Source organism: Nicotiana tomentosiformis, chromosome 2 (assembly GCF_000390325.3).
Source record: "Nicotiana tomentosiformis chromosome 2, ASM39032v3, whole genome shotgun sequence".
Lineage (NCBI taxonomy): Eukaryota > Viridiplantae > Streptophyta > Magnoliopsida > Solanales > Solanaceae > Nicotiana > Nicotiana tomentosiformis.
Genome location: NC_090813.1, coordinates 2,116,693 through 2,131,548, shown reverse-complemented (window position 1 = coordinate 2,131,548; position 14,856 = coordinate 2,116,693). Strand labels below are relative to the sequence as shown.

Sequence of the window (14,856 nt, the reverse complement as noted above, 5' to 3'; positions counted from 1 at the left end):
AAGGATCTCCGCAGAAGCGAGATCGCAGGTGCGATCCCTGGTCCGCACAAGCGAAAACCCTGACCATAAGTGGAATCCACACCAGCGATGGTTTTTTCGTAGGTGCGACTAGAGGTCCGCAGGTGAGGAAATGCCGGACAAAACACTTAAATGCAAGGGTTCACGTAATTTGCTCATTTTAAACATTTTGAGCTCGGGTTTGGCGATTTCTTGAGAGCATTTTTGAGGGATTTCTTGAGGTAAGTCCCTTGTGCTTATTTTTGATCAATAATCTTGCTTCCCCATTATTTTTTTCACCTAGTTAGGGTGTATTTAAGGTGAAAATTGGGAGTTGGAGGTTAGGGATTTGGTGAGTTGATTTGAGGAATTGAGTGGTGATTTTGTATCGGATTTTGATAATTTTGGTATGGGTGAAATCGTGGTCGAGTGGGTGTTCGTATTTTGTAACTTTTACCTGATTTTGAGACGTGGACCGAGTCGACTTTTTAGGACGGATTTTAAAATTTTTGTTAAAGTCTTGATTTCATTAAATAGATTAGTCTATTATAGTTGTATTTATAATATGTAATTATTTTTGGCTAGATTTGGGCCATTCGGAGTCGAATATTCGTGGAAAAGCCATTGTCACCGATTGATTAAGCTTGGTTCGAGGTAAGTGACTTACCTAACCTTGTGTGGTGAAAATACCCTTAGTATTTGGTGTTGTTATGAAATGCGAGCGCCGTGTACGCGAGGTGACGAGTGCGTACACAAGTTAGTTATGGAAAAACCTGATTTTTTTAAGTAATAGCCTGTTTTCATCTTTTCTGAGTATACTAGCATGTGTAGTTATCCTGTTAGCCTAGAATAACACGTCTACATGTCCTAATTGCCTGTTTGAACTCTTTGCAGCATGTTTAGTAAGTCCTGTTTTTTTTTCTTGACTTGTACTTAGCCTAAATTGTAGGTTTTCTTGTTGTAACTGTTTTATTCATTTGTTTGAGTTGCGTATTTATTTTGGGACTACAGGACGGTATCCCGGGAGATCCCTCTGTACTGCATATTTACTTTGGAACTATGATGCGTTTACTCGGGAGATCCCCTTGTATTGCATATTTACTTTGGGACTACGAGGTGTTTACTCGGGAGACCCCCCTGTACTGCATATTTATTTTGAGACTACGAGATGGTTCCTCGGGAGTTCTCCCTGCATATTTACTTTTGAGACTACGAGGCGGTACCTCGAAAGTTCTCCCTGCATATTTACTTTTGGGACTACGAGACGGTATCTCGGGAGCGCCCCTGTTGTTATATCATTGTGCGGTATTGTTATTGCTTTGTGAATACTTGATGTTGTCTTTTCCATTTTTACTTCATGTTTATTATAGCATCTGTCTTATTATTATATACCAGTAGGGCCCGTACCTGACCTCGTCACTACTCTACTGAGGTTAGGCTTGGCACTTACTGGGTACCGTTGTAGTGTACTCATGCTACTCTTCTGCATATGTTTTGTGTGCAGATCCAGGTACTTCTTATCAGCCCCGCTACTAGCTGAGAGTGCTTGCTGCTGTATGGGGACTTCAAGGTATATTTGTCGTGTTCGCAGACCTCGGAGTCCCCCTCTATTCTCTTCTATGTCATCTACTTTTCGTATTTTTTTTATATTTAGATTGGTGTATAGAGATTCTAGTTTCCTTCTGTAGCTTGAGACTTATGATGTTTCGGGTTTTGGGAATACCGTGTATTACTAGAGTGTTGGTTATTTTACATATCGAGCGGCATTGTTATCAGTTATTTATTACTGTTAGTTGTTACGTTTTCCTTCTATTTGTTTATTTCCGTATTTTTGTTTGGCTTACCTAGTCGTAGAGATTAGGTGCCGTCACGACATCTTACGAAGGGAGAATTGGGTCGTGACAATTCGGCTATGACCCATTATGGAGGAGGCTCGAGCATTCGGCCAGCTCAGATTACTCGGGGGTGCTCCAATAAGTTCTTATAGTGCACCACCGATACGAGATTCTTACAATGGTTGTTCCATTTATTCGGCACAGACCCAGTACGAGCAATCGCGACCGCAGAGAGATTGTTATGAGTGTGGTGATACTAGACACATCATGAGAGATTGTCCCAATCTTGGGAGAGGCAAATTTCATCGGAGCACTCAGGCTACAGGGCCCCATTTCAGTTACCACTCCGCCTACATATCTAGTTAGGGGTAGAGGATAGGCGGGTAGAGGCCACCCTAGAAAGAGAGGCCCGGCTCGTTGATATATTTGCCATGGTATGGCTAAGACCGCTACACCAGATGGTGTCGTTGTATGTATGATATTGATTTGTTATAAAGGAATATTTTTTGAACTCAATTCGGTTTTGTGTATCGAGGCGAGTCCTCCTATCATACTTCACTTATGGGTGAGCTTCGTAATCCTATACTTTACTTATGTGTTTACCCCTTTTGGGAGATTCTATGGCAATAGTCGTGTCTATCATTCTGTTGCGATCACTAATGAGAACTGTGAGGCTAAAGGTGATTTTCTGTTACTCATTACGGTGAGTTTTGCTGTAATTTTGGGAAAATTGGTTACAATTTGTGAATTATATGCCCTATCGGTATGAGAGTTCATTATGTATTGTGATTTTGTTTAACGGAATTTATTTAAAAGAAGAAAATGTAAGGTTTCGGTTGGCACGATGTGCATATTACTTGTGATTCAGAGCTGAGAATGGGATCCTCGCATTATAATGTGATTTGATATGTTTAAACTGGGCTACATGCCGCGGTAGAAGTTATATCAAGATGAGATCCTTGTGGTGAAAATCTTGTGTTTTAAATTCTCCCTTGTGAAATTTATTTGCATTGTAGTACAGATAAAGAGTGATGCATCTTGGGGCTTGTTTGATAATTCTTTCGTGTGTTTATCTACGCCTGTTAATCATATTTGTGTTGTGCTTATTGTGTTTTAGCCTACGAGATGGGTGCCCTGATGGCGTTAAATGTGACTCGACGATTCAGATGAATAATTACGAGGTTTTCATGTTCCCTGCATTGTTATAAGTATTGTGAAGTGTTGAAATTAGGCTTTAACTAAGATGAGATTTATTTGCTGGAGCTGAGATTGATTATAGGCATGTGTATGATATGTTACATTGTATGAATGTGCCGTGCAAGTGTAGGCACGAGTTGCTACGGCCGGTTGAGACTAATACCATGTGTTGATGTGAAAATCAATCATTTTGAAAATATTTGGAGTGTAAGAAAATTTGGTTCTAAGGGTTGTGAGTGTAAATAGGAGAAATAATCTCAATTGAGATGGTGTTTTCGGACCCATGTTAATTTGCGGTGACGTAGAATCACCCGTGAATATGTGTGTAAGAATACACTCAGTAATTTAATGTCCTCATAAAGATTCTTGGCACGTTCGAGGATGAACGTTTGTTTAAGAGGGGTAGAATGTAACGACCCGACTTATCGTTTTGAGAATTAATATCCCATTCAGTAGCTTAAGGTCACGAGCAGCTTTGTAATGTGCATTATGACTTGCGTGTATGGTCGAGTTTAATTTTCGGATGATACGGGATAAAATTGAAAAAACAATTTTTATTTTTGAACCTTAATGAAAAGAATTGACCGAAGTTTAACTTTTGAGCAAACGATTGAGGAATAGAATTTTTATGATTTCAACAGTTTCGTATGGTGATTTCGGACTTAGGCATATGTCCAGATTTGGATTTGGATGTCCGTAGGACAAGTCGGCCCATTTTGACGAAAGTTGAAAAATAGAAGATTTTTGAAAAGTTTGACCAGGAGTTGACTTTATTAATATCGGAGTCGGAATTCGATTCCGAAAATTGGTACAACTCCATTATGTCATTTGTAACTTGTGTGCAAAATTCGAAGTCATTTCGAATTGGTTTGATACGTTTCGGCGCAAATTATAGAAGTTGAAAATTTTGAAAAAACTCATAATTCGATTTGAGGTGCGACTTCTAATTTCAGCATTGTTTGATGTAATTTGAAACCTCGATTATGTCTATGGTATGTTATGGGACTTATTGGTATATTCGGACGAGGTTCCAAGTGGCCTGGATGAGTTTCGGACGGGGTTCGGATTGTTTGGCGACTTGTTGAAGTTGCTGGAATTTCTGTTGCTGAAGCTATTTTTGGGCAGCAGTTGATGCAATTGCATCTGTGGAATTATGGGCATAGGTGAGACCTCGCAGAAGCGAGATAAGCATCGCAGAAGTGAGATTGGGAAGGCTGGCAACTTACTCCAGAAGCGGACAAGGTTGCGCACCTGCGACATCGCAGGTGTGATCACTGGAACGCAGAAGCGACACTGCTCTGCAGAAGGAAAAATTCTTCCGCAGATACGAGGCTTCAGCTGGACAGTGTGCTACGCAAATGCGAGGTTTGTCTCGCAAAAGAGAGCTCATAAAAGCACAAAATCTGTCTGCAGAAGCAAACTGAACAGAACATTTAGGATAAAAAAATTGGTCATTTCGTCATTTTTGTTTTGGATTTTGGAGCTAGAGTTTTGGGCGATTTTGGAGGAGTTCTTCACGACTTTGACTTGGGTAATTTCCTATATCCAAAATGATTATATTTTTTTAATCCATGATTATATTCATCATTTATTTTGAATTTAATTGAAGAAATTGAGAAAAATTGTGAAATCTTCCAAAAATAAAAAATGTAGATTTTGGAGGACGATTCGTTATTGGAATTTGATAAAATTGGTATGGTTGAACTCGTATCAAAATGGGTGTTGACTTTTGGGTTGACTTTTTAAAGTAAAATTTTAAGTCGACATTTTATAATCCAGAATTATTTTCGATGAATTTTAATGAAGTTATACAATTTATTTGGCTAGATTTGAGTCGTCCGGAGGTCATTTAACGCAAGAAGGCTAATTTGGAATATTGGCCTAAATTCATAAAGGTAAGTATCTTGACTAACCGTGAGTGGGGAAAATATTCCTTAGGCATTGAGTCTTATGCGGAAATTGTGTGATTGGAAGCCGTGTACGTGAGGTGACGAGTACGTACTTGGCTTATATGTGCAAATTATATCTGTTAAAATTCTTATACATCCTTATCTATTAAATTAGAAATTGTTGGTACTTCTTATATCTTTTATTTTCCATGTCGCATTCTTTACATGATGAGTTTCTCCTAAATGCTTATTTGGAATTATTACTATATTGTCCATTCATCAGCACTTTTATTGTTAAGCTGTCGTGTTCGTGGAATTAATTTCATTATTGATTTTTATCTGTAAATAATTAAATGGAAATTTGGTTAATAAGAAGAACAAATTATTTACCTGAAGTTGTGATTAAAGGATGTTGTTTTCCTTGCTGAATTACTTTTCAATTATATTGTTATTATTAGGAATTTCATAAATATTGTGTGTGGCCTTCGGCTATTTGTTGTGATTCTGTGAAGTTAATTGATTTCGTCACACCTTGAGAATTTGTCACGACCCGAAATTCTCACTTTCGGGACAGTGATGACGCCTAACATTTCACTTGCTAGGCAAGCCAACGTTAGAATAATATTAGCCATTTTAAACAATTTTAAATTAATTAATAACAAGGAAACCAATGCGGAAGTAAAGTCTGAAATGTAGTAAATAATCCATAATAATAGCGATGTCTAAATACCATCCCAGAATTGGTATCATAAGTGCACGAGCTTCTAGAATAATACAAATAAATGTCTGAATAAAATAAAAGCTGTCTGAAAGCAAACACATCTAAAATAAGGTGGACGAGGACTTCAGAACTGCGGACACTGTGCAGTTATACCTCAAGTCTCCTCTGAGTAGCTGAAATCCGAGCAAGTCTTTGGTACGCTGCTGGGACCAACTCCGAAATCTGCACAAGAAGTGCAGAGTGTAGTATCAGTACAACCGACCCCATGTACTAGTAAGTGCCGAGCCTAACCTCGATGAAGTAGTGTCGAGGCTAAGGCAGGTCACTTATATTAACCTGCAATAATAGTAATAACCATAATAATAGAAATAAATCAGGTAACTCATTTTAATAGTTGAAGCCAACTCAGCAGTCATAACCAATTATTATTTCAATCAATTTCCGTTGCAGCTTGCAGTCCGCTCCCACAATATATTCATATTCACTTCTGTTGCGGCGTGCAATCCGCTCCTCCAATATATTTATTTTAATCAAGTCTGTTGCGGCGTACAACCCAATCCCCCAATTTATTCATATTCACTTCTGTTGCGGCGTGTAACCCGCTCCTCCAATATATTTATTTTAATCAAGTATGTTGCGGTGTACAACCCGATCCCTAATATATATAGACTTTTAAATAAGTCTGTTACGGCGTGCAACCCGATTCCCCAATATATTCATTTCAATCAATTCTGTTGCGGCGTGCAACCCGCTCCTCCAATATATCCATTTACCAATTCTTATAGAAGAAATTTCCCCAATAAATGCAACAATTAATATAAAAATTTTAAGACAACAAGCATACAATAATTATTATTTAATTATGAAACAAATAATGACAAATAGCAATTTATTATAGAAATCAGGGAGAAAATAGGCAGTTTATTATTTAATATGCTAAATGTCAAGTAGCAATTAATGCACATAAATCAAATCAACATGTAGCAATTATTACATGAATTAAAGAATTAATATTTGACAAATAATAGGAGAAAAATAATTATCATAACAATTAATTCGTGTATTAAGAAAAATTTAGGATTTTCAAATAATTATGCAAATAATTAATTTGACGATGTATAGACACTCGTCACCTCGCTTATACGTCGTTCACATGCATTTCACATAACAAATAATTTAAGGGTTCTATTCCCTCAAGTCAAGGTTAACCACGACACTTACCTCGCTTTGCAATTTTAATCCATTACTCGAGCACAACTTTTCCTTTTAAATTTGTCTTCAAAAGCTTCAAATATATTCACAAACAATCGATATACTCAATACGAATCATAGGAATTAATTCCATATGAATTTACTAATTTTTTGGATAAAATCCGAAATTCATTTTAATATTTGACAGTGGGACTCACATTTTGAATCCCGGAAAAACTCACGAAATCCGAACACCCATTCCGATACAAGTTCAACCATATAAAAATTATCGAATTCCGACATCGGGTTGGCTTTCAAATCTTCATTTTACATTTTTGGAAGATTTTATAAAAATCTGATTTTTCTTTCATAAATTCACGGATTCATGATATAAATGAGTATGGAATCATTAAAAATAATTAATATAGGATAAGGAACACTTATCCCAATATTTTCCCGTGAAAATCGCCCAAAAAGCGTCTTACCCGAGCTCAAAATCGAAAATGGTGGAAAATGGGTCGAAATCCTATTTCCAGAACTTAAGTTCTGTTTGCCTAGATTTTTACCCTATGCGATCGCGTACAATGCTTCGCAATTGCGAAGCACATTTTTAGGCTGCCCAGATTTTGCTCTACGCGAACGCGGAAGAGCGTATGCGAACGCGAAGAACCATTTCCCAGCCTTACACGATCGCTGACGGCTGAGTGCGGTCGCATAGCACAACTTCGCGAACGTGGCTTTGCCCACGCGTTCGCGATGCCTTAGTTTCTCCAACTGTGCGATCGCGTACAATACTATGCAGTCACATAGTACAAATTTCCATCAGTGCTCAACAAGCCTTCGCGATTGCGGATCACGATTAAGGAAACCAGAACTAGAAATACCAGATTTGTCCAAAGTTTCAAACCACCCGCAGCCTATCCGAAACTCACCCAAGCCCCCAGGGATCCAAACCGAACATGCACGCTAGCCCTAAAATATCATACGAACTTGCTCGCATAATCAAATTGCCAAAATAACACTTAGAACTACGTATTGAACACCAAATCGATTGAAATTTTCAAGAAAACTTTAAAACTTATATTTTCACAACCGAACGTCCGAATCACGTCAAATCAGCTCCGTTTCTCACCAAATTCGGAAGACAAGTCATAAATATTATAGTGGACCTATACCGGACTCTGAAACCAAAATACAGATCCGGTGTCAATAAATCCGACATCAATAAATTCTTTAAAATCATTAAGCTTTCAAACTTTTAATTTTTTATCAAAATTCTATATCTCGGGCTAGGGACCTCGGAATTCGATTCTGGGTATATGCCCAAGTCCTAAATCACGATACGAACCTACTAGAACTGTCAAAATACTGATCCGAGTTTGTTTGCTCAAAATGTTGTCCAAAGTCAACTCAGTTGAGTTTTAAAGCTCTATTTCACATTTTAATCCATTTTTCTCATAAAAACATTCCGGAGAATTATACGGACTGCGCATGCAAGTCGAGGAATGATAAATAGTTATTTTTGAGGTCTTAGAATACAGAATTACTTATTAAATTTAAATATGACACTTTGGGTCATCATATTCTCCACCTCTAAAACAAACGTTCGTCCTCGAACGGTGTTAGAAAAAGTACCTGAGCTGGAGAAAAGGTGTGGATATTTACTTTGCATGTTCGACTCGGACTCCCAGATAGATGCCTCTACTGACTGACCTCTCCATTGCACCCGAACTGAAGGATAACTCTTAAATATCAACTGCCAGACCTTCCGGGCTAGAATAGCCAGCGGCTCCTTCTCGTAAGTCAAATCTTTGTCCAATTGGACTGAGCTGAAATTTAACACATGGGACGGATCACCATGATATTTCCGGAGCATAGACACATGGAACACCGAATGAACCGCTGATAAACTAGGTGGCAATGCAAGCCTGTAGGCTACTTCACCCACCCTTTCAAGAATTTCAAAGGGTCCGATATATCTAGGGATCAACTTGCCCTTCTTTCCGAACCTTATTACACCTTTCATAGGTGAAATGCGGAGCAATATTCTTTATCCAACCATGAATACAATATCACAAACTTTACGTTCGGCATAACTCATTTTCCTAGACTGAGCTGTGCGAAGTTGAACCTGAATAATCTTGACCTTATCCAAGGCATCCTGTACCAAATCGGTACCCAACAACCGAGCCTCTCCCGGTTCAAACCAGCCAACTGGCAAACAACATCGCCTTCCATATAATGCCTTATATGGAGCCATCTGAATGCTTGACTGGTAGCTATTATTATAAGCAAACTCCGCAAGTGGAAAGAACTGATCCCAAGAACCTCCAAAGTCTATAACACAAGCGCGAAGCATATCTTCCAATATCTGAATGGTGCGCTCTGACTGTCCGCATGTCTGTGGATGAAATGATATACTCAACTCAACCCGCGTGCCTAACCCACGTTGTACAGCCCTCCAGAAGTGTGAGGTAAACTGCGTACCTCGATCTGATATAATAGACATGGGCACACCGTGAAGGCAGACAATCTCACGAATGTAAATTTCAGCAAACTGCCACTGGAATGAAATGTGCTGACTTGGTCAAACTGTCCACAATGACCCAAACTGCATCAAATTTTCTCTGAGTCCGTGCGAGTCCAACAATAAAATCCATAGTGATACGTTCCCATTTCCACTCAGGAACTTCTAACTTCTGAAGCAAACCACTAAGTCTCTGATGCACGTACTTAACTTGCTGACAATTTAGACACCGAGCTACATATGTAACTATATCCTTTTTCATTCTCCTCCACCAATAATGTTGCCGCAAATCTTAATACATTTTGGCGGTACCTGAATGAATAGAATACCTAGAACTGTGTGCCTCATCAAGAATTAATTCATGAAGCCCGTCAATATTAGGCACACAAATATGACCATGCATTCGCAGAACTCCACCTTTCCCTATAGCAACCTGTTTGGCATCACCATGCCGCACCGTGTCCTTAAGGACAAGTAAGTGAGGATCATCACACTGCCACTCTCTGATACGCTCATATAAAAAAGATCGAGCGACTGTGTAATCTAGAACCCGGCTGGGTTCTGAAACATCTAACCTCACAAACTGATTAGCCAAGGTCTGAACATCTGCAGCTAACGACCTCTCACTAACTGGAATATACGCAATACTGCCCATACTTACAGCCTTTCTACTCAAAGCATTGGCCACCACATTGGCCTTTCCAGGGTGATACAAAAATGGTGATATCATAGTCTTTCAACAATTCCAAGTATCTTCTCTGTCTCAAATTAAGATCTTTTTGTTTGAACAGATGTTGAAGGCTACGATGATCAGTAAATACATCACACGAGACACCGTAGAGATAATGCCTCTAAATCTTCAGCGCATGAACAATGGCTGCCAATTCTAAGTCATAAACAGGATAATTCTTCTCGTGAACTTTCAACTGCCGCAACGCATATGCAATCGCCCTGCCATCTTGCATTAATACTGCTCCAAGCCCAATGTGAGATGCATCACAATATACCGTATACGATCCTGAACCTGTTGGTAATACCAACACTGGTGCCATAGTCAAAGCAGTCTTGAGCTTCTAAAAGCTCAACTCATACTCGTTTGACCATCTGAATGGGACACCTTTCTAGGTCAGTCTGGTCAATGGGCTTGCTATAGATGAAAATCCTTCCACGAACCGATGATAGTAACCTGCTTAACCCAGGAAACTCCGGATCTCTGTAACTATGGTAGGTCTAGGCCAATTCTGAACAGCCTCAATCTTGTTAGGATCCACCTTTATGCCTTCTGCCGATACAACATGCCCAAAAAAAGCCATTGAGCTTAACCAAAACTCGCATTTTGAAAATTTAGCATATAACTATTTATTTTTCAAAGTCTGAAGAACACTCCGAAGATGTTGCTCATGCTCCTCTCGACTGCTGGAGTAAATCAAGATATCATCAATGAATACAACCACAAAAGAATCTAAATAGGGATTGAACACCTGATTCATCAAATCCATAAATGTTGCTGGGGCATTTGTCAACACAAATGACATCACTAGGAATTCGTAATGCCCATATCGAGTCCGAAAAGTTGTCTTAGGGACATCAGATGCCCTAATCTTCAACTGATGGTAACCAGACCTCAAATCGATCTTCAAAAATACCCTGGCACCCTGAAGCTGATCAAATAAGTCACCAATTCTTGGCAGCAGATATTTGTTTTTGATAGTGGCCTAATCTATACACATCTGCATAGAGCCATCTTTCTTCTTTCCAAATAGTACTAGTGCATGCCAGGATGAGACACTGGGTCTAATGGATCCCTTATAAGCAAGTCTTGTAATTGCTCCTTCAATTTTTTCAACTCCGGCGGGGCCATACGGTATGGTAGGATAGAAATGGGTTGAGTGCTCGGAGGCAAATCAATACAGAAGTCAATATCTCTGTCGGGTGGCATTCCCCGCAAATCTGCAGGAAATATTTCTGAAAATTCACGAACCAATAGTACTGAGTCGAAAGAAGGAACATCCGCTCTGGGATCACGAATATAAGACAAATAGGCTAGACACCCTTTCTCGACCATACGCCGAGCTTTCATATAATAAATAACCATGCTGGCATAATGGCTAGAAGTTCCTTTCCACTCTAACCGAGGTAACCCCAGCATGGCTAGGGCCATTGTCTTGGCATGACAATCCAATATAGCATGATAAGGTGACAACGAATCCATACCCAAGATGAGATCAAAATCTTCCATATCAAGAAGTAGAAGATCCACACTAGTATCAAGACTATCAATAGTAACCACATACGAATGATAGACATGATCTACTACAATAGAGTCTCCCACCAGTATAGATACACACACAGAAGCACTCAGAGAATCACAAGGCACAACCAAATATGAAGTAAAATAGGAGGACACATAGGATTAAGTAGATCCTGGATCAAATAGAAGTGAAGCATCTCTATGGCAAACTGGAATAATACTTGTGATCACAGCATCAGATGACTCAGCCTCAGGCCTAGCTGGAAAAGCATAGAATTGGGGTTGAGCCCCACCACTCTGAACTGTGTCCCTGGGATGATCTCTAGCTGGTCGGCCTCCACCTCTAATGGTCTGAGCTCCACCTATAACGGCCTGACCTCTACCTCTAATGGTCTGACCTCCACCTCTAGCTGCCAGACCCCTGCCTCTAGCTGGCTGAGCAGGCGGTGATGCAACCAGTGCCGGTATGATGGCACGAGAATCCTGCCGAGATCTGTTACTCGCCAACCTAGGGCAATACCTCCTGATGTGACCAATGTTCCCACACTCATAACAAACATCCTAATGCTGTGGGTACTGAGGCTGAAGCTGACCCGAATGGGCCGGATAACCGTTGTAGTCTCTGGAGTGGTGGTGTATAGATAGGAGCTGAATGTGCACTAAGTGTTGGCTGCCCAGAGTAAGGCATAATTGGACCGTGACTCCCTAAAGAACCGGGAGATGCATAAAGTGCTGAATGAAACGGTATGGGAGGATGATCCCTACCAAAATTACCCCTTCCTCCAGGTGAGGCACCACTAAAACCACTAACATGGCGAGGCCTCTTATCAGACCTCTGCCCTCTCTCCTGTGCAAGAACCATCTCGATCCTCCTCGCGATATTAGCAGCTGCCTGAAAAGAAATCTCGCTTAGGGTCTCTTTGGCCATCTGAAGCCTGACAGGGTGAGTGAGTCCCTCAATAAACCTCCTCACTCTCTCTCCCTCAGTAGGTAGTAAAAGGAAAGTATGCCGGGCCAAATCCGTAAAACGGGACACATACTGAGTAACAATCATACTGCCCTATTATAGATGCTCAATTTGCTTGCGGTAATCCTCTCTCAGTGTGATAGGAAGAAACTTCTCTAGAAATAGCTGAGAGAACTGCTCCTAGGTAAGTACAGGCGATCCGACTGGTCTGGTCAATTTATAATCTCTCCGCAACCTCTTGGCGGAACCCGTCCTCTAAAATACAGCGAAATCAACCCCATTGGTCTCAACTATACCCATGTTCCACAACACCTCATGGCAGCGGTCAAGATAATCCTATGGGTCCTATCACGCCCTGAACCTGGGAGCGAGACCGGCACCCGGTGCCTCACCTAACCTAGCGTACCAAATTGTGACTAAGGGACTCTGAACATATAATGTCATAATTTGGCCATAGGGCCATATTGCAAGATAATTTGTGAAGCAAAATATAAAACTAAATGGAAACTAGCGCTGACTAAACATCAAAATAATGCTAGGCCAACAAGGCTGTCATAACTACTACAACTAACAAACAATTAAAATATACATACCAGGCCTACAAGCCCAACATACTGCACTAACTAACAAGATATGTCTACAAGCCTCTACTGATGAATGTATTATGATCGGAACAGGGCCCCGACCTACCCATAACATACATACATACATACAAAAGATGTAAACGAAACCCTAGACCTGATAACTCCGAAGGACGTAGAGCTTACCGATCAGGCTGAACTCGAGGAGCACCTACTGAGGAGGTATACCCATCTGTCTATCTAAACCTGCACGTATGAAATGCAGCGTCCTCGGAAAAGGGACGTCAGTACGAAATAATGTACCAAGTATGTAAGGCAATAATATAACTGAAAACTGAAACTTAACTGATAATATAATAATTGAAAGTAACTGGGAGTCAAAGATGATCTGGATATATATTTACCTGTTGATATTGACTCAACTCCTTCAATATAGTAAGTAAAATAAATGTCCGGCCCTATAAGGCTCGGTATGTGTAACTGCTCGGCCGTAGTAGGCTCGCTCATAGGCGCTCGACGATACTAGGCTCTGTATCTCGGCCATCCTGGGCTCGCTCATAGGTTCTCGGCCACAGTAGGCTCGGTATATAACTTACCATCTGATTATAGGTTGCCCAATAGAGGCTTGTCCATCGATTATAGCTCGATGGTGGTGAAAATATTGTAATACTGTACAAATATATATAGACCCCCTGCTCTCTTGACTTGAAGAAAATAATACTTAACTGAATATAAAGGCTTGATAAGGGAGAATACTGTAACTTCTGAGACTAGGATAATGTGAATAAATTCGTGAATACGAACTTCTCTTTATGTCTCGTTGTCAAACATATGTAGTTACGGGATCATGCTAAAATGAAGGAAAGGTTTAGCCTTAACATAACTTACCACAATATTTCCAATCACCAAGTTTAACTCCCCTCTTCGCACCTTAATCTACAAAAATGATAATAATACTATTATTAAATTTCGAAAGGTACAACTATCACACAACGAATGACAAACCTTTTTTGTATTAAAACGGGCAGCATCTCCCTATAATCCTTACTTCCTCCAAATTCAAGATAACACCAACAACACAAAAATAATAACAATAACAATATATATACACATTTTACAACCTAATATACACCACAAAATACTACAAAATAGCCCAACACACCCCAATCTCTTCATACACAAAATGACAACCATAGTAGTCTCAAATAACCCGAAAATGTTACGACGAACGACCAGCCCACCAACCTGAATTTATGTGGTGTTTCTCCACACCCTTCCTCCTCCAAAACTCCACAAAACAGTAGTAAAACACGGAGCCCAACAGTAACACAAAACAATCTACAAAACAGTCCGCTACAAGTGAATAACTCAAACTCACGGCTTCTGATTACCATCCCGTGAGTTCTTACAAATATAGAACGACTTACTATGCATCTACAACAGCAAAATAATGGATGAAATAGAGCAGTAAAATTACCTTATTTTTTGGATAACTCATCTCCTATCTTTGTTCTTTAAACTCTAAGTTTTTACCTCCAATTAGAACTTGAAAGGGAGAGAAAATCAATTGGGGTTTGTGCGAAATATATGGGAGGATTTTTGCAGAGCTTATGTTTGGTTATTTTGCCCTATTATAAGTCTAATATATGATGGGGATAGGCATTTAAAAAGGCCTATTTGGATGGCCCGAACTGGCCCAT

The 14,856-nt window shown here is 39.8% G+C and overlaps 1 protein-coding gene across 1 annotated transcript; it reads right to left on the bottom strand.

Annotated features, from left to right (window-relative positions):
* Window positions 1–4,415: 4,415 nt before the first annotated feature.
* Window positions 4,416–10,087, bottom strand: LOC138906844 (uncharacterized). Its single transcript, XM_070196549.1, has 2 exons — window positions 9,701–10,087; window positions 4,416–4,436 (listed from the first exon to the last, which is right to left on the bottom strand). Exons 1-2 carry the CDS (start codon window positions 10,085–10,087, stop codon window positions 4,416–4,418), a joined length of 408 nt encoding a protein of 135 aa, XP_070052650.1.
* Window positions 10,088–14,856: the final 4,769 nt, after the last annotated feature.

What these genes read in the sequence shown, in the direction of transcription:
- LOC138906844 (XM_070196549.1), bottom strand. Translation starts at nt 10,087, where the DNA reads ATGATATCACCATTTTTGTATCACCCTGGAAAGGCCAATGTGGTGGCC. An exon ending in ATGAATTAATTCTTGATGAG is followed by an intron (nt 4,437 to 9,700) that starts GCACACAGTTCT and finishes TTGCTTCTGCAG; the next exon opens with ACAGATTTTGTGCTTTTATG.